Source organism: Leguminivora glycinivorella, chromosome 16, assembly GCF_023078275.1.
Source record: "Leguminivora glycinivorella isolate SPB_JAAS2020 chromosome 16, LegGlyc_1.1, whole genome shotgun sequence".
Classification (NCBI taxonomy): domain Eukaryota; kingdom Metazoa; phylum Arthropoda; class Insecta; order Lepidoptera; family Tortricidae; genus Leguminivora; species Leguminivora glycinivorella.
In genome coordinates, this window is record NC_062986.1 from 5,000,947 (window position 1) to 5,020,471 (window position 19,525).

General features: G+C 37.5%; 1 protein-coding gene across 1 annotated transcript in view; it reads right to left on the reverse strand.

Annotated features, from left to right (window-relative positions):
- Positions 1-17,199, reverse strand: part of LOC125234807 (hillarin) — a 172,139-nt gene extending 154,940 nt beyond the window's left edge. Inside the window, exons 1-2 of the mRNA XM_048141214.1 lie at positions 17,096-17,199; positions 709-1,171 (exon numbers count right to left, since the gene is read on the reverse strand). Of these exons, the coding sequence (XP_047997171.1) occupies positions 709-858 (150 nt within the window). The 5' untranslated portion in view covers positions 859-1,171; positions 17,096-17,199. The remainder of the gene's footprint in view (positions 1-708; positions 1,172-17,095) is intronic.
- Positions 17,200-19,525: the final 2,326 nt, after the last annotated feature.

Consider the following 19,525-nt stretch of genomic DNA (forward strand, 5'->3'; position numbering starts at 1 on the left):
GCGCCTTTTGTGTTTAGCTTGTAAAGCATTCTTGTTAATATATTAGGTAACTAGCTTTTTCCCGCGGCTTTGCTCGCGTACTACTAAAAGTAATCTTATTAACCTTGAACTTTGGACCCCCATTTCACCCACTTTGGATGTGAATTTTGAAATATCCTTTCTTAGTGCTCCTTTACACTTTATAGGGAACCTATGTTCCAAATTTAGAATCTCGAGGACCAGCGGTTTCGGCTGTGCGTTGATATGTCAGTCAGTTTCTTCTTTTGTATATTTAAATATTTATTTGCTGGTAAGGAATCTACGATATACATTAAAAAAAAATTTCATTAGTGAAGAAAATTAAAATTTAGAAAAAACCCCCGACCATGACATAGTGGACCGATTTTCATGAAACATGGCTAAGAACACTCCCGACTAACTCAGCTTTCAAACAAAAAAACTAAATCGAAATCGGTTTATCCGTTCGGGAGCTACGATGCCACAGACAGACACACACACAGACAGACAGACAGATAGACAGAAAGACAGACAGACAGATAGACAGAAAGACAGACAGACAGACAAACAGACACGTCAAACTTATAACACCCCGTCATTTTTACGTCGGGGCTTAAAAAATAAGTGTCTATGAGGTGAGGATCTAGCCTATCGAAGACAAAGATGGGATGGAGGGAACAATGCTAGAAAAATATTTGAGTATTCTCTTACCTTCAACGTCAGCTTCGTCCTGCATACCGCACATTTGAAGCAACCACTATGAAAGAACGTAAAGTCCTTCAGCGGACCAACTCGATCCACCTGATACACGATCTCGTTGCACCTGAAACAGGTGCTCTCGTAGAAGTTCGGACGGTACATCGTGGCGTCGTCACGTCATCTCAGTTTCACTGTTCACTTCACGCGTTCACTGTCACCGATTTCACTAGAGAGCTGTTCACTGTCACTTGTTTCACTGTTCACTGTAGAGCGCAGAACCGTTCACTGTCACTTGTTTCACTGTTGCAGAGCGGGGTATGCTATGCGCTGTTCACTGTGTAGAGAGCGGTTTTTTGTTTCATCTGTTCACTGTGCTTGAAGTCCGGTTGGTTGAATTACAGTGTTTCATTTCATGAACTTTTCATGGATGTTTGGTTACGGACTAGCAATGGGTTTGTTTTGAATGCTGATATGCCTGGAACAAATAAAAATAGGCTATTAGAGATGTGTTAACATAAAAGTCGTCTTTGTGAAATGAAAAAACCGGCCAAGAGCGTGTCGGGCCACGCTCAGTGTAGGGTTCCGTAGTTTTCCGTATTTTTCTCAAAAACTACTGAACCTATCAAGTTCAAAACAATTTTCCTAGAAAGTCTTTATAAAGTTCTACTTTTGTGATTTTTTTCATATTTTTTAAACATATGGTTCAAAAGTTAGAGGGGGGGGGACGCTCTTTTTTTTCCTTTAGGAGCGATTATTTCCGAAAATATTAATACTATAAAAAAACAATCTTAGCAAACCCTTATTCATTTTTAAATACCTATCCAACAATATATCACACGTTGGGGTTGGAATGAAAAAAAAATATCAGCCCCCACTTTACATGTAGGGGGGTACCCTAATAAAACATTTTTTCCATTTTTTATTTTTGCACTTTGTTGGCGTGATTGATATACATATTGGTACCAAATTTCAGCTTTCTAGTGCTAACGGTTACTGAGATTATCCGCGGACGGACGGACGGACGGACGGACGGACGGACGGACGGACGGACGGACGGACGGACAGACAGACATGGCGAAACTATAAGGGTTCATAGTTGACTACGGAACCCTAAAAAAGACAGACAGACAGACGGACAGAGCGGCGCCATAAGGTTTGTTTTTGTACCTTTTTGGTACGGAACCCTAAAAACGTAACGCTATTAGATAGTAGCAAACCTAAGAAACAACTTTTACGGCGGATGCTGCAAAGGACCTCATTATTATTTTTATGTTTTATTTGTAATGGTAATAATATAGGTAGAGTGTCTAAGCTAATATTGTAGCGACTTGAAATACTTGAATTGAAGGAAGTTATAAAGTGTCAAAATAAAAATAAAAGTCATAAATGGTGATTGCAAAAGTTATCAGAGTTGTAGTTGGTAGGCATTTTTGGTGAAACAATATTTTTTATTTCATAAAAAAATGCTGTAGGGTAATTTTGACAATTCTTATAAACCCAAACGCGATCGTTGCAAATGCAAGTGCGTGCTACAAAAATATGCATATTCATGGTTACCATAAAATGCAGGAAAGTAATGAGTCAGTCTTGACCCACGCGTGGAGTCATTCGCGCGGAACACCCCACGCTGCCCACTATTAATCGCCCTCGAATTGGAATTGAACTTATTCGGAAATGTGAATGAAACTCATCGGAACAATAATACATACATGTACATATAAAGAGCTATGGCTAGTATGGCTGAGTAAAAAAGCGGGATCGTAAAGTAATGTAAGGGACCGTCCCCACTCAAGAAACGCATGTCCTGAGGCGCGGAACGGACTTCCGCGCCACGCCGCCTAATTGTAATTTAAAAAACGTCTCCTCATACATTTTGTATAGGAAGGACGCGCAAGGGACGCGCAAGAGACGTCTCTTGGCGCGTTCCAGGCGGCGCGGCGCGCGCCAAGCGACGCGTCTCGCCTGGAGGCGCGTCTTACGTCTTTCCTATACAAAAGGTACTGAGGAGACATTTTTTAAATTACATTCAGGCGGCATGGCGCGGACGTCCGTTCCGCGCCTCAGGACATGCGGTCTCTTGAGTGGGGACGGTCCCTAAGTAGTTATTTAGGTATCAAGGGGACAATTTTAGTCTCTCTAACGCTCTTTCATTTATTTATTTTATTTATTTATTTATTTAATCAAAAAGTAACACAGCATTACAGTTTACACCAAGGCACTGTGAAACTACAAAAATACAAAACAAGACTTACAAAAAAAAAAAATACAAAAGACATACAAAAAATAAACAAATTAAACATTAGATTTGGGCGACGACGTAACAGCGTGGCTCCGTTGCGTCGTCTGACTCGGCGTAGGATTCGGCAGGTTGCCCCGGAACCGCCGAAATACCACACCCTTCGGCCAGAAGTCTGCGCACGCGATGATTCATATATTTTCGACAAGTGATAGAGTCAGGCCCCGTAGCCGAATGGCATTTCTACGACGCGAAACGAAACGCTGTGAAAGGTAGTCTGGCTCTGTCGCGCCAATACGCAAGAGCGATAGAGAGCCATTCGGCTACGCACCCTGTTGTTGCGGATAACTTTTCTTAATATAAATAATTTGTACAGGTCGCGATAGAAGTTAAGTAGATGTATCATATAATGAGCCATTTTTTTTAAAGTTGTCCACCGCACTTTTTTTTGGATTTGGAAATCTTTATATGGTTTCCAACTTTCCACTCAGAATCGCGAGCTCTTTTAATCCTAATGGGAGAAAAAAAGTGTCCCAAGGTTTTTTTCCCATTCCGTGGTAACGGGAAGGTCTGAAAAATGTATGGAAATCTTGGGACATTTTTTTTCTGCTATCAGGATTGAAATACCTCGCGATTCTGAGTATGAATCGCGTAAAAAAATACCCATGTTACAAAAAAAGTGGGGTGGACAACTTTGAAAAAAAAATGGCCCAAATATTATATTAATATAGGTATATATTTTGTTTACAGTCGTAGGCATTTTTGAAGCATTGTTTGGTCCACTACTTTTGATGCTGACTGTACACACCATCACATTAATTCAGACGCACACTACCTACTTACAACATCGTGAGGTCTGCGCATGGTGCCCGTTAATTTCCACAATGCAACAGTTCTGCAAACGTTTAAATGTAGTTTATTAACAATGCAATGCGATGCAATGCGTGCTAGATGCTGCGCTTGCGGCGATGCGTGGGGCCGGTTAGGAGCGGGAGCGATTTTGTAAAATTCTTTCAATACCTATCATAGATACCACAGATTCAACCTATCACAGATATCGTAGATTTCAACTTCCTCTTCTTCAACTAAGGTAGAAAGATGTCATTATTAGAAATTTTGGAATTATTTTAAATTAATAGATGGATTTAAGTTGAAAAGCAATCAGATTGATTTAAAAAACAATGATTTCATGAATCAATTCTTGACATTAATTATATCAAGAATAAATACCAATATCATAAGTAGTACAGCTTCGGGACGGATGCCACTTTTATCGATAAATTAAGCAAGAATATAAGGAGGCACATGTAGAAGCATCAATTATGAGTTGACGACTTTAGGCTTTAAGAAGCAGTTCTTTCGCTTGCTGCTTGGGTTGTGGGTAGTGTTGTGGGTGGGTAGGGAAGCCAATAATCGTAGGATTCCTAGCTTCGAATGGATATTAATTTGTGTGATGAGTACAGAATGTACAGATATCTGCTCTCTATTCCCGCATCTTAGGTGTCAAGCTGCGTAGGATGTCAAGGACGTTGTAACCCGCTGCCGCTCATGCCTTGCGCCCGCGCAGCACCCGCGGTGACTATTGGAACGTGCCAATATAATGATAGCTGCCACTTGTTTATGTGGTCGTGCGGCACATTCGCTTAATGCCTGGAAAGTCGGCTAGATCGCTAAAATAAACTAAACTACTTTACATGCATACCTTCCGAGTTGATACATTGTTGTGATTCAGTTCGCCGGAGTTATATCATGGAATTCATAGGGAAATAACTTAGTGGTTCATAGTCATACATCCATACTAATATTATAAATCGGAAAGTGTGTGTGTATGTTTGTTTGTCGGTCTTTCACGACAAAACGGAGCGACGAATTGACGTGATTTTTTAAGTGGAGATAGTTGAAGGAATGGAGAGTGACATAGGCTACTTTTTGTCTCTTTCTAACGCGAGCGAAGCAGCGGGCAAAAGCTAGTAAATAATAAGTTTAAGAAAGCTTGGTGAAAGCTTATTAATAGTTACAGAATAAGCTTACTAAGCAATATCTTTCATATAAAATACTTAGGTATCTAAAGAAAAAACAGTTTAGTGGGTAATGATAATGATATGATACTTACTCAAGATTTTAGAGAGTACTTGAGTACAGTCAACCAATTGGAACCCTAGGCCACTCTACAACCATGTCAAAATGACAAGCAGTAAGAGATTTCTTACAATCTGATTTATAACGTCACTATGACATAGTTCTACAGTGGCCTAGGGTTCCAATAGGGTGCCGGTACTATCCGGTTGGCAACCAATATTAAATTTAGAAATGTTCTAAAGCCTAACAAACCCGATAACATACTACCTGAACATGAGATCATTTTATTACAGATTTATTCATATTAACAGTTCCTCTATCACAAAAGGAAATTGACAATTTGGCCAACCTATAAAAATACAACGAAAAGGCGTCAAAGCTAATAAAGGTTGTAGAAGCCAATCAGCATAATAATGGACTACCTAAAATGTGTATAAGCATCATTTCACAACATAGAAATGGTATTACGGCAATACTAGAATTTAAAAAAGATAAAAACCAGCTTAATTTAACATTTTGGTTATTCTAAAACAGTTTTTATAACGAAGTAGTAAGGGTTATAGCATTTTTAGAGATATTGAAGTGTGATATGGTTGTGTAGGATTGGGTTTTGGCGGCGGTCAGACCGAATTGGGTAGTGGTGGGTGGGCTGTGGGTGCGAAGGGCTGGTGAACGACTTTTACTTCTTACTCAAGAACGAAGAGGAAGTGCAAGGCCGAGCGAGGGTTGGAAATAATGTGAGATTAACAAAATTGGCTAAATATTGTTAATTGCTAAGGCAATATTGTTTTCAAAATTTGGAAATAAAAGTAGTTCATACAACCTGAGGGGAAAGCAGTTTATTAGGTAACACAAGTAGGATAGTATGTTTGTCTTACGTACACATACTCTAATTACGGAAGGCCGGTAAAACAAAAGGACAGAAGTTTATCTTGAACTTTGTCAGACCGAAATTTGTAACAAAGATGATAAGAAAGAAAAAACGTACCTCAAAGCCCTAGAGAAAAAGGTACGGTGGCCTAGATGGCGTTACACCTTTGGGGAACGCTCGGCTAGATGGCGCTGATATTAATATTTGACATTTTAACACATATCAAGCTAACAATAGGGCCAAATTGTCAAAACTGAGGTTCAAAAGTTTTAAGCTTGTGTCGAGAGATAGCAGTATATGCATTGTGATTACACATTTTACTTTGACAGTAACTCTCTATAATACTAGATCCTCTTTGTATGTACATTCTACTAATACGAGAGTTCTGGCTAGGACGAAATGACGTCTACATGCACCAAATAGTACTTAGCAGTTGATAGCTGAATCCTATTATGTATATCATTTATATCTAGAGAGCTTGTGTCAAGTGATCCGTCAAGTATGAAGCCTTAATTGAGATATTATACAAGTGTGCGCATTCTTACCGTGGATCAATCTATCTAGAATCTAAGAATTTTACAACTGACCATTGAACTAGCTTTGACAGTCATTCATGGACCGCAAATCACACATAGCGATCACAGATAGTCTCATGTCTTATTTTTGAACGTGTCTGCCATTGATTGTCCACAGATTACACATAGCGATAGCATGTCTTATCGTTGACGCTAAACGCTGATTGAAACGCAGTCTGGCTCTGTCGCGCCAATACGGAAGATCGATAGAGATAGCGATAATTATCGTAAGCGTTTGTGCTTTGGCTACGTATCCTGCTGGACTTGCATTAGTCAAGTTAGCATAGCAGCTGTCACGATGGCATACTTTGGCCCACGCCGAGTTTAGTAATCGAATTACTGGTCCAGATTATCTCGGATTTGAATACATTAGTAGACTCAATGCCCGGGAATCGGAACTGCTTAAGTTATGCGAGACTTTACTAGATAAATAATGGAAAAGCTAAAATCCTGACTGTTTTTAGAATTTAGTGGTGGTATTTAAGACCCTGCTTTTCATTATAAGGAGTCCAGCCGCTTAAGTCTAAATATCAGGCAAGTGAGCTAGAAAACAACCAAATAACTTTTTTACTTTGGCACCAAACCAAGTTTTAGCACATATAAAATTTTGGTACAAATGAACACATTCTCATATGTAAGTATTCTATGATAGACATGATTTTTAGTTTTCTTTTTTGCAAATTGTGCAAGGTTTTTGATGGCACTGGGGTAAGTTACTAGATTGCTGATCCAGTTTTCTATATTTTAAGCATGATAGGAATCACTGTTTTTGAAGAAGATGAGCGGAGATGAAATACACGTCTGAATACCTCCAAACACTTACTTTAAATAGTTGTCTGGTTCGAAATAATCTAAAAGAATGCCATAAAATATAAAACTGGCTGGGAATCTGTTACTATGAACATTTGTAACTTATTATCTTATTATAACAGTTATATTAATATCGTTTTTATTCAAAAAACAGTTTTTAACTCTTTATGGATCCCCGTTTGATGTAATATTAAATTATAATCCGCCGTAGAAGTTCTCGGAAGGCCGCAACCGGTTCCGTGCTGTATGAAGAATACAAAATTTATGGTCTGCGGGCCGATTTTTGAGTCTCACGCGTTCGAATTCAGAAAATTGTCACTGAATATAATAGGCAAGTCACCGTTTTCAACCGGTATTTTAGTGACAGTGAGACTCAAAAATCGGCCCCCTGATTCGAATTTTAATAAACGTTCAATATTAAGTCTAGGATCTATACAATATACATAAATAACTATTATGGTACCAAGCTCTAACCTATGCCAAGCTTCTACTATCGGAGGATTTTTTTTTTTTACTTTTCATTCATAATAATTTCAGTCTGTCGAAAAAATATATGTTATTTCGCGCAAACATTTTAATGTGTGTTCTCACCGAATCCATAACATGAGACGTCTATGAATCAAGAACAAGTGTGAATCCAGGACCAGAGGCTTTGCAGGCAAAGTCACCCACTAGACCGGTATGAATTAGATTCGATGGTAAAAGTGACTTATCTTCAAACGGTTTCGAACAATGAGGATAGAATAGAGTCAAACTTGAAACTCCCATCTCGAATCAAAACATAAAAATCTTTAAACGATATTGTCCTTTTTAACACCGGCATATCCGATCTATCATATTTAGACCGAATATTAAAGTTCGAGTCAAATCGTCAGATAACGTTATTCCTACAATTCGTGTTAAAACCATACGGGGTTTTGGCAGCGGGAATGATTTACACTAGCCCAAAAAGGGCGAAAACGATAAACAACAGACATTACTGTAACATTTCTAGGTAAATTTGGAGCCAGATACACAGTTTAATCTATATTTCAGTAATTCAAGTTACTAATAAACGGAGTTATAAATACACGAATTCATTCCCGCTCCCAAAATCCCGATGTATGGTTATTAAAACACTCATTGGGATTTACATTTTTGACCGTTTCCGTGAGCTTCGCGTATCTTTAGTTGCTGGGCGTCGGAATATGGGATTACTACTTTCCTATTCCGATGTGAGGTGGACGGCTTTTCTATTCCAGTAAGAGGTACTGCCAGGTGCTACAGAATATATAATCTTAACTATTAAATAAATTGAGAATATTCAGCTCCTTACAAATAAAAACTGAGACTGGGAAAGAAATCTAAATTGTAAATTTGTACAATATTTCAAAAACTTCTCGCACATTACACGAATACCTTACCAGGAATACCTAAATTTCTGCAATGTGCTTATCTATGTATTACTTAATACTAGATATTATGATTATTTTTACGTTCTTTGCAGTCTTTTTATGTAAACGTAACGTACTTATTATGTTTTCTGTTATATATCTTCTATTACAATAATTATATATTGAAAGGAGTCAAAAGACCTATAAAAGTCAAGTCTTGACTTTGAATTTAGAGTATGGTATACCCCTTCTTCAGAAAATATGCATACAAGTTAGCTACAGTATAGACTATACATAGAATGTGTATTTCTAAATGGGATTCGACATTTTACACTCCAAGATTATGCTTGACCCTTGACCTTATCTTCTTCAATAATTGAATCGATTCAGAAATTGAATTTAAAATCATCTGTTTGCATATAAGAACCTGGTTTACTGACAATAACTAGATTTCATTCATAAACATCTGCATTTTATGATTTGATCACTTCCTTATAGGTAAATATAAATAAAATGTAGATAATACTTAAATGCTTTAAGAGCCGGATTCAGATTTTACCACTTAAAACGGTATAGATCCTGTTTTGATACGACCTTGAGATCGCTGGCTTATAGGTGCATGCAAAATAAAAAAAAATGTAGTGCGTGACTTCTCAGAAGGACCTTCGGATTTAAGGGAGCTTCAGACTACAACTGTTACTGTAAGACATATCAGTGCCTACTTTACGATTACGTACGATTTTACCCAAAACCCGAAGGCCTTTTGAAATAGTATACATAACGTACAAGGGGGCAAAGTTGTATTTTAACGCCGAGTGTGGAATTGAAAAACGAGCAAGTGAAAGGATTCTATAGTTGAACCACGAGCGAAGCGAGTGGTTAAAGAATAGAATCCTGAACTTGCGAGTTTTTTAACACACGAGAAGTAAAATACATTTGCACCCGAGTGTAACACAAAACTTTTCCCCTCACTATAGCGAGGAAACTACAACGCAAAAAATGCGTTTATCACTGCTTCCAGTAGTTCCACAGGTGGTAAATCATCTTTATTACTAGATTCACCTACTTTTATCAATTTTAAAGCAGTTAATTTGACTTTATTCAAGGTCAAATTACTTTACCCACTAGAGGATAAAATGCGTTTTTACCCGCTGGTATTAAAGGACAAAACACCTGTTTCCGAGCTAGTGAGGGGAAAATACATTTGTCAAATATGAACCGGTTCTACCATTTACCAATACCATGATTTTATAAATTAATTTATCAAGAACGAAAATTCTTTTTAAATTTTATAACGGGAAGTTTTATATGCAAAATGTAACCTTAACCTGAAGGATTCGGAAGTAAAACGGTTTTAGATTTAATAACTGAGTCATTGGTGACTTTGAGCAAAATCTGCAAGCAACCTCAACTGGCAAGCTACATTTCGATGCAGGCGGTTGTATGATACGTGAAACAGCTCTGGGCTTATTTTAGTTTTTTGATAGGAAAAAATATTGATGGCTATGTAAGTTATCTATGTATCCTTTCATGGTAGTTATGTTATGAATTTTGCGTATTTCTACGAAATACAAGTGTAATTTCGATGGATGAAAATAAACAGTTGTTATCAAGAATTTTGTTAGACTTAACAGAAGACCTGTTTGATATGACTGTGAAAACTCAAAAAGAAACAAAAAATGTATTGGGAATTAAGACATGCTGGAAAAACTAAAAAGTGCCGTTACTCTTAAATTATGTAAGTTTTTATTGCGGACTCTTTTAAACTACGATTGTCATATTGGATATGCATGGCATTTATAGTACAGATCAAATCGACGACGTAAAGGCTCTGTACGACGAATAAGTATTATACAAAAACTCAGGCGGTCAAAAGTTCTACAGAGTCATTTATCGTATACAATCAATGTTTTTGATCAGTATCTACATAATTATGATACCTACCGATGATATCGATATTATCCACTAATACCGATAGAATTAGATTCAGCATAAGCAATGGGATGGGCATAGTCTTCAACTCTTATCCGAAGTATGTACTTACTTGGGAAAAAAACTTTTAAACCATAAATACATTTAATACACAGAATAAAATAACAGTACAGAAAGGACACTTCCTACAAAACCGTTGTTGAACAGGGGTTCAGGGTCAAATCATGTTATCCCTTTCTAATACATGCCTCTGTACCTTTCGGGTATTTAGGGTTGTCAAAAATCCTGTAAATATCTATTCTGTGGTAGTGTAGTGCATGCAAAAGGACGTCAAGTCGTATCAACTGTCCAGCGAATTGATAGTCTCATAGTCTGTTTTTTACCCCCGACGCAAAAACGACGGGGTGTTATATGGACGTGTCTGTCTGTGTGTGTGTCTGTCTGTGGCATCGTAGCTCCCGAACGGATGAACCGATTTAGATTTAGTTTTTTTTTGTTTGAAAACTGAATCAGTGTTCTTATCCATGTTTCATGAAAATCGGTCCACTATGTGGGGGTTTTTTTCAAAATGTTAATTATAAACTTTCGTTTCGTACGTTATTTTCCGTAAGCATTATTAAAAACCACACACGTTACATACGTATTTCATAATCTGAACTGATTTAAAGTGTCTTTTTCCCTGAGTACTTATATATTTTCCCGAGGAGTTTTCATTGTGTATTGTATTCCCATCAACGCCCAGTCAACGGCCTCAACTTTGTATCGTATAATATCGTATATACTATATTTGCATTGTTTCATCAGTGACTTGATAACTCCATTAGGTAACTGATCTTGTGATACGTTTGTCTGTCTATCACGGAAAGATATTAAATTTAGAGCGTTAAGGTGTTACTTAATTTTAAATCGTGATGATACTCGGTCAGATGTAGTGAAAAAAAAACCCAGAGTCATTTGTGCAGTGTTTATTTATTTATACTTTATTGCACACCAAAAAAAAATATACAAATGGTGGACTTAATGTATTTGTGTTGAATTTGGAACTTTCTGATCTCTTTGTATTTCAAAATTCGATTTTTTTATAGGAAATCTGGATTTATGAGATTAAATATCTCTTCAGTTGCGGGAAGAGTAAACTAATTATCTAGGTATAATTATACATATTATCTACACCGTGAACTACTCATAGAACAAGCTATGCTTATTTTGGTCAATGTCTGTCTGTCAATCAGTGTAAGATTATCTCGCATATTTAAAATACAATATTTAGTCGATAGGTACCCAAACTACGTAGTATTAATATTATAGTCCTTGTAAAATTAACACTTGTCTGTCTCATGGTCACTGTATGGAATTTACGCGCGACGTGGATTAACTAACACTTATATCTTATATCGCTACGATCTTCTTGTACCTACTATACCTTTATTTGTTTAAATTGAATAACATTTATGGTGCTGATATTTGTCACGGTATAAGTACCGTAAAATTACTCAAGTATATTTCAATACATATTTTAAGTAATAGTCCACAACTAAGGAGCAAATTGAATGATTGGCTGTCTGAAATTGGTAGTCTAAAACGTACCTATTTACCTACTCTTTTGATTAAATACCCGTAACCATCTGAAGTCATGTTGTTGATTGTGTGTAGCTTTATTTTATTTTTTGAAAATATTTTGTCTCAGTTCAAAAATTTGACTTAACTAATGGCACTTGAGAGATCTATATTATATATTAGAGTTAGTTTTGAAACTTAGTGCCTATTTTGTAAATTTGTGGGTTATAATTTATACTCCTTTGCCTACCTACCAAGATATGATTGCAGTGAGAACCTGTACTTACTAATATATATATAAACAAACGCCTGTAATCTCAAATAGGTTAGGCAGATCACATGAAACTGTTCAAGATTCAGTGCCACTCTTGGAAATTAAGGAGTTGAAAGAAAACTAAACCCCCCACCACAATGAAACCTGTATCCCATAGTCAAGTTCTACGACGACTACGACACTCACGGGAAGAAAGGGGATGGTGAAAAAATTGACCCGTCATTATTCGCCTTCGTGTGAAATTCTGATTATTAGAGAGCGGATTTCAGGTAGCGATTTAAATATAAATATGGATATGACTCGCATAATTTATTTTATTTTCAACACACAAAAAAAATGTATCGGAACATAAAAGTAAAACCCTTTTTGGATGCTTTTGTTGTGAATATCGGGCAAAAATTATGATGATAATAAATAAAAGAAATTTTGTTATTTTTTTAAGTCTTCTTTAATATCTTTTCTGCGCATTGCACAATAAACCTTCTATTACGACTCAAAGAATAGAAAAATGAAAATAATTCGCTTCCTGTATACAAACTCCTTTATTTAGAATAAAATACTTTTCTTTAAAAGTAGTTTGTTGCAGAATTAACATTAATTTAATCTAATGATTTAGCGAAGTTTGCGATGTGCGAAGTGATAATAATAGATTGTAAGACCTTATTGTAAACCACATACATGTATTTAAAAAAATGCACTAGTCATATCCATATTAATATTTAAATCGCTACTTGAAATCCGCTCTCTACTTATTATAAAATAAGATATGAAAAGGAAACAAATGAATGATGAGATGACGGGCGGGCGATAGAGAGGTATGGAAGAGAAAGACATCCTACGCAGACCCCAAATGGCTGTGGGGTAAGGGCAGGCGAATTTAAAATAATAAATAACGGTCTCATAGCGAAGAGTCTCGACCAACATCTTAAGAGACTCTCGCCAGGTGGATGGATCAAGGGCCAGATGCAGAAGGCGGTGATCTTGGACACAGCGCGGATAGTCCGACGGTTCCTCTCTCTGCAGCCCTAACCACCGGCAGCTTGGGCCCTGCCCCGCTGCTGGCGGCACCCTAGGTTAGGTTTTTTATAATGTGTTTATATGTTTTATATTGTTTTGTAAGTGTTTTTTTTTATTTTACTTTTATACTCATATTGTACAAAACCTAACCAGGGGCGGCTCACTCCGCGATTCTATCGCCGCGCTATAAGTACATGCTGGCGGCCGCGAGTTCGCGGCCTAATCAGGGGTGGCGAGCGTTCTCGTGGAACGCACGTTCGCACTTTCTATTGTTACTTTACGTCGCGAGTTTTTTTTAAGGTTCATATGCGATGTCCGCGTGTGGAATGTCTAATAATGATTAGTTAAATAGACATCATGAACAAAATAAATACCATAGGACATTTTCTTACACAGATCTACTATTAAGTCCCACGGAAAAGTTCAATAAGGCTTGTGATGTTGGAACTTAAACAAAAATATATAAATACTGTATATATACTTCGAAAGTACCCAAGACTTGAATATAATAGTACAACATTTTATTTACGTTTTAATCCACAGGCAACCCTAGCATCGGGCGCTGCGCACGTGCGGTTCGTTTCTTTGTGAGAATTTTGTAGGTATTTTAAAAGGCGGCATTTTTGAACATCAAAGCAGTGGGCCTTCTGTACTTGTACTATTATATATTCTGTGACCTAACTTAAGAAGGAAAATAAATAAAGGAAATAAAATATAAATTTTGGGGGACACCTTACTCATATCAACCTAGCCCAAGCCCAAGCCTGTACTATGGGTGCTAGGTGACGATGTAATTACTTATTATGACTCAGAAACAAATATCTTTATTTATCACACAAATAAATGACCTTTCCGGTTTCCGGGATTCGAACCCAGGACCGCGACTTAGTAGGCAGCAATGGCGGCTGGTGAAAATTTCTGCTAGGCAAAAAAAAGCAGCAAAAAGAGACCTTTAAATTAGGTACTTGTAATCAATTTTAGGCAAGCCTGTGGGAATCGGCTTGTATGGATCAGCCGCTGCTGGTAGGCAGTAGGGCGTAGGGCCAGTAGGTATCGGCGGCGGCAGCTCCATCTAAGCTAGGCTTGTGCCGTTTCGTTCGTTAATCGGAGCGCTCCGATCTCGTTCAATCGCTCCCACGAACTAGTTCGCTCTTTTAGGTCTTTGCTCATTTAGTTCAGTCAGACCAGCGACCACTACGGTCGGAAAGATCAGAACGAATGGGACCGACTAGTGTCAAAATGATACGAATATTCCACAGACAATAACAATTCCGGGCCGAAAGGTTGTAAGTAACCGAAGCTTAATATGAAATCCTGACGTTTTTGTGTCGCTTTGCTAAATACCTCGCTCCCGGTCGGCGCCGTCACACACTCTTTCTTGATCCAAACCGCTCGCGCTCGCCGATCATATACTGAACTAAATGAGCAAAGACCGATTCACAGAGCACGGAAAGATTCAGTTCATTTCGGTCATTGATGGGATTTTATTCCTAACAGTTCATAGTTCGTGAACGACACAAGCCTAATCCAAGCCGATTCCCGACGTGTTGTCCTAACATTTCTTGCTACCTACTGTAAGTAAGGACATCAGACCAGGTTATAATTAGGGATGTACCGACTAGTCGCCGACTAGTCGGGAAAGCCGACTATCCGGCCACTTTTGTAGTCGGCGATTAGTCGGCGACTAGTCGGCAAAAAAGGCCGATTAGTCGGCACTTTACAATTGATATTTAAACAGTAAAAAATAAATTAACAGCTGATGTGGTTGTATTATGTAGGTACTTATTCGTCATGCATTCGTCACTTATTTGTCATAGTCAAAACAACAAATATCTGTGATCATCGCGAAAATAAAATGTCCTAATTAGGACTATCAATTTCATGGGCAGGATCAATAAGTCACTACTTACTATGCCAAATCGGTTGTTAAAAATTTTAAATGTATATAAATATTCTCATAGACCCTTGAACCTCTAAAAAATCATGAAAACCGCGAACGATAGACCAAAAATGACATTCAAAATGTGAATTTAGTCGTAAATTCTGTTTTGGCCGACTAGCCGACTAGTCGGCCGACTAATCGGCCACCCAAGCGCCGACTAGTCGGTAGTCGGCCTAGTCGGCCAAATCAATAGTCGGTACATCCCTAGTTATAATACAATATCGTTTCAATGAGTAACTTCATAGCGGAAAGCTGAGCATACAGCCATCGGTACAGAACGGTACAGTTATTTCTTGGTGTTATTGAATAATCAGTTCCGATCATTGGCCAGGAATTTGCCTGGAAAACTTCCATTTGCGATACGTGCGTGTGATTTGGTTGTATGGGTATTGACAAGTTTCCTGAATAAAAATGATTTATTATTAATATTTTTACTTCAAATCTCCATCGCCATGAAATCGACGTTATGCTTTCATAACGATATAGGTACTCATGAAATAAAACTATGGAAACGGATTAAATCGCGTATAATGAATTTAAAATTCATCCCGACGTTTCGAACTCTTTACAGCGTTCGTGGTCAACGGGTGATATAGGTACTGTTAATAACATGAAATTGTGATGGACGTGGTTTAGGCAAATACTTACAGATATAGTGCGAAAAGCAGTACAGATGTACTAGGTACTGAGATTGGATGAAATGGCATGATACGTTCGTACGCACGTTACCGTAACAATACGAAGGCATTTTTATTTAGCTGCGTGGATTATGTGAAAAATAACTGGATAGTATTCAATTTTGAAAGGTTTTTCAGAAATGTTTACCTGAAAATAAAAAGATTTTACAAGAAGCATTACAGGCAGGGAATTATGGTCGCGCGATAAATGATAAAACATCGGGCCGTCCCTATTGCACTTACAAATAGTGCGATAGGGACGGCCTGATGTTTTATCATTGCCCTGCGGGTTACACAGGAGAGAGTTCTGTTATCGAACCGAATGCTGAAATGGCACTTGTGATACTGATGTCAATATGTGTCAATGTCACCGAACCGAACTCTAGCCTAGTCGCCAGTGACCCTGCCTGCTAAGCCGTGGTCCTGGGTTCGAATCCCGAAGGGCATTTATTTGTGTGATGGTTCCTGAGTCACGGATGATTTCTATGTATACATATGTATATGTATATCGCTGTCTGAGTACCCATAAGCCTTCTTGAGCTTACCTTGTGACTCTGTCAATCTGTGTATATGTCCTATAATATTTATTTTATACTTAACACTCTGATGTCTCTGATTGACTGTACTTAGTAGTAGACTGTACTCTATTGGAATCGGTACAAAGTTAGTTTGACGGACTCTACATAAAGACCCTCTTCAAACTTCAAGATACTTTAAATGTTAACTTTAGATAAGATATGCTTTAGTTATGTCAAGGCCAAAGCTGCTAAAAATGACATTTATGTTTGACAAAACGTCATCTTTGACACTGAAATACCGATTTGACGAATCTCAAACTTCGAATCGAGCCTTCAGCACTAATTAGTAATTAGCCTAAACCAACATCTAATAATAGTTACTGAAGCCTATTTAGGCTTAACATACAGGTTCTTTAACTGCAAGCTTGAACACATTTAAAGGCATTTTTAACTCATAGCATACAGTTATCATCAGCATAAGAATCTAATTGCACCCAAGACATTACTCAAAATACTCAACCAAGTATAAAAGACATACGTTTCCAAAACTCATAGAAAATCCACGTTTCCCACAGTCACAACACTAACAACGGTACTACACGGACGTTACGCGGACGTACGCGGACGGGCGGCGGCGGCGGAGGCCGGGCGAGCACTGGCCGAGAATGTTTACGGTCCACGAGAGTGCGCGCGCGCAAAGAGCAAGGAGGAGTTTGTGGGTACGAAGGGGTGGTCGCAGAGAGGCAGCGTCTGGGTATGCGCCTATGCGGCTTCCGTTTTGTAGCCTCTTTTCTGTTACATTTTGCGGAGTTAAATTTATGGAGGCTCAATTAAGGGTATGCGCCCACGGTCGACTTTGTCAACGCAACTATTTTGTCATTAAAAGTTACATCACTTGCGTCGCTACGTGTGCGTACTTTCATACAAGCCAGTAGCCTGGATGTGAGAGGCAGAACAGTTGCGGCGAAAATAGTTGCCCGGGAGCATACCCTTGAATGAGCCTCAGATAAGTTTGAATTGATACGTCCCTTATTGGCCTTAATGGCGCTGATTGTCGCAAATACCTACACGACAAGGCGTGACATGATCAACACTAATGCTTGCCGTTGGAACTCATTTAACTACAAACATAAACATAGAAGAAAGCCTACAAAATGGGAGCAGGACCAGCACACAACGAATAAGGTATATTAGGCCCGATTAGGCGAATAATAAGATAAAATAGATCAAAATAAGGAAATAAGGCACCACATTTCAACACTATAAAAAACACACTGAAAGAATGAATAATATAAAATTATTATTTAAAAAACTAACCTGAAAATTGGTCGCTGAAAAAACATTTAATTTTTAAGGTCCATCCATGTTTTTTTATTATATTTTACTTACACAAGGTTTTAGTCATTACTGGTGAATATTTTTTACACTTTTGTAATAATTTAACATTTCTAATAATTTCCTCTCAGAACCGAATTGACATTAACATGACAGCTCAATTGTTTTGACTTTTTACATAGTGTTGCTATTATGGTTCTAACTGAATTAGATTTTAGATAAGATTTTTTTTTCTAGTAACAATTGACAAAGTTTGTATAAGTACCTTGCACATTTCTTCATTACCTTGCACTAAAACATAGTGATTCATTACTCTTTGCCTTATAAGTACCTTAACTTTGCCCAATGTAAACGTAAAAAAAAACCTGCGGTATGTGTATCCGTGGTGTATCCCAAAGATAATAGAATTTCATTCCTTAGTCTATGGTGTATCCAGCATATCTAATAGCATATCTAGTGTCAATTTGAATTTTAAATCATTGAAAATTTTCAGTAAGTATCAGTATAATAACCCATATTATGGGTTCTGTGCAAGTTCTGTGTTTCTGTTCATCATAGATTGTAGAAACTCCTAGATGGCGGATATGTGATGTAATTATGGCACACATACTAGTACTGATTTATCAAAATATCTTATACTCGTAATTTTCATAAAGTTGGAGAGTAAAAGCGGTACTGATTGAATTCATTGACGATCGATTTCTTTCAGTATAGTATACGGTATTGGGTTTTCTTTAATATAATATCTTATTTCTATATAATATCTTATTTATAATTCTTATTTATATAATTATCGTGTGACTACTTGAAAACACAAATCAAAATATTTGTTAAAAATAATTTTATTTGTTCCCATAGTTGAATATACGTTATGATATGGTATGCTTCATGAGAATCATGAGGGAGAGATGTACAAGATGGTTATTTAGATCCTTAAAAACCGTCTATGTTTTTTCTCTGTCTACCTCTGCTTTTCACAATATAAACCGTGTTTCAAAATTGGCTGGGGATATTCATCTAAGGCACTCTGCAGAATTTATGTACGGAAATATGATCATCTGCTTTAGACGCCGAAAAATATCGCAACAATGCGTTTGTACGGGACAGACCATGGAATGCTCCTTCAAATTTCAAACCGATTTTCAAGTGACAGTGGGGACTATGAAAATCGATTTTCAAGCAGTGGGGACAGTCCCCACTGTCCCCAGTGCTCGAAAATCGGTTTTTACTTCATACTAAAATACCGGTATTTTTGTCGTTTGTTTTGTTCTTAGGTTTTTTAACGGGACAATCTGCTAACTAGTTGTTGTTACGTAAATACATAATTTAGTCTTATTTAAAAAGCTGTATAAATTATCAAAAATATTGGCATGTTTCGGGCGTTTATAAATAATGGTAGGATATTTATTAATTTAATATTTATTGCACAAAAGAAAAATCTTGCAGTACAAAAAGGCGGACTTGATGCTTTAAGGCATTCTCTACCAGTCAACCTCAAGGCTAAGCAGAGAGACTGAGCGGTGCTACAATTTCAACATCTGCTTGTCCCATCTATAACTTCTTAACAGTTTACTCTATGGCCGGTCGCTACACACCGCGGCCACTCCGCGCGTCCAAGCGGCTTGGAGAAAGT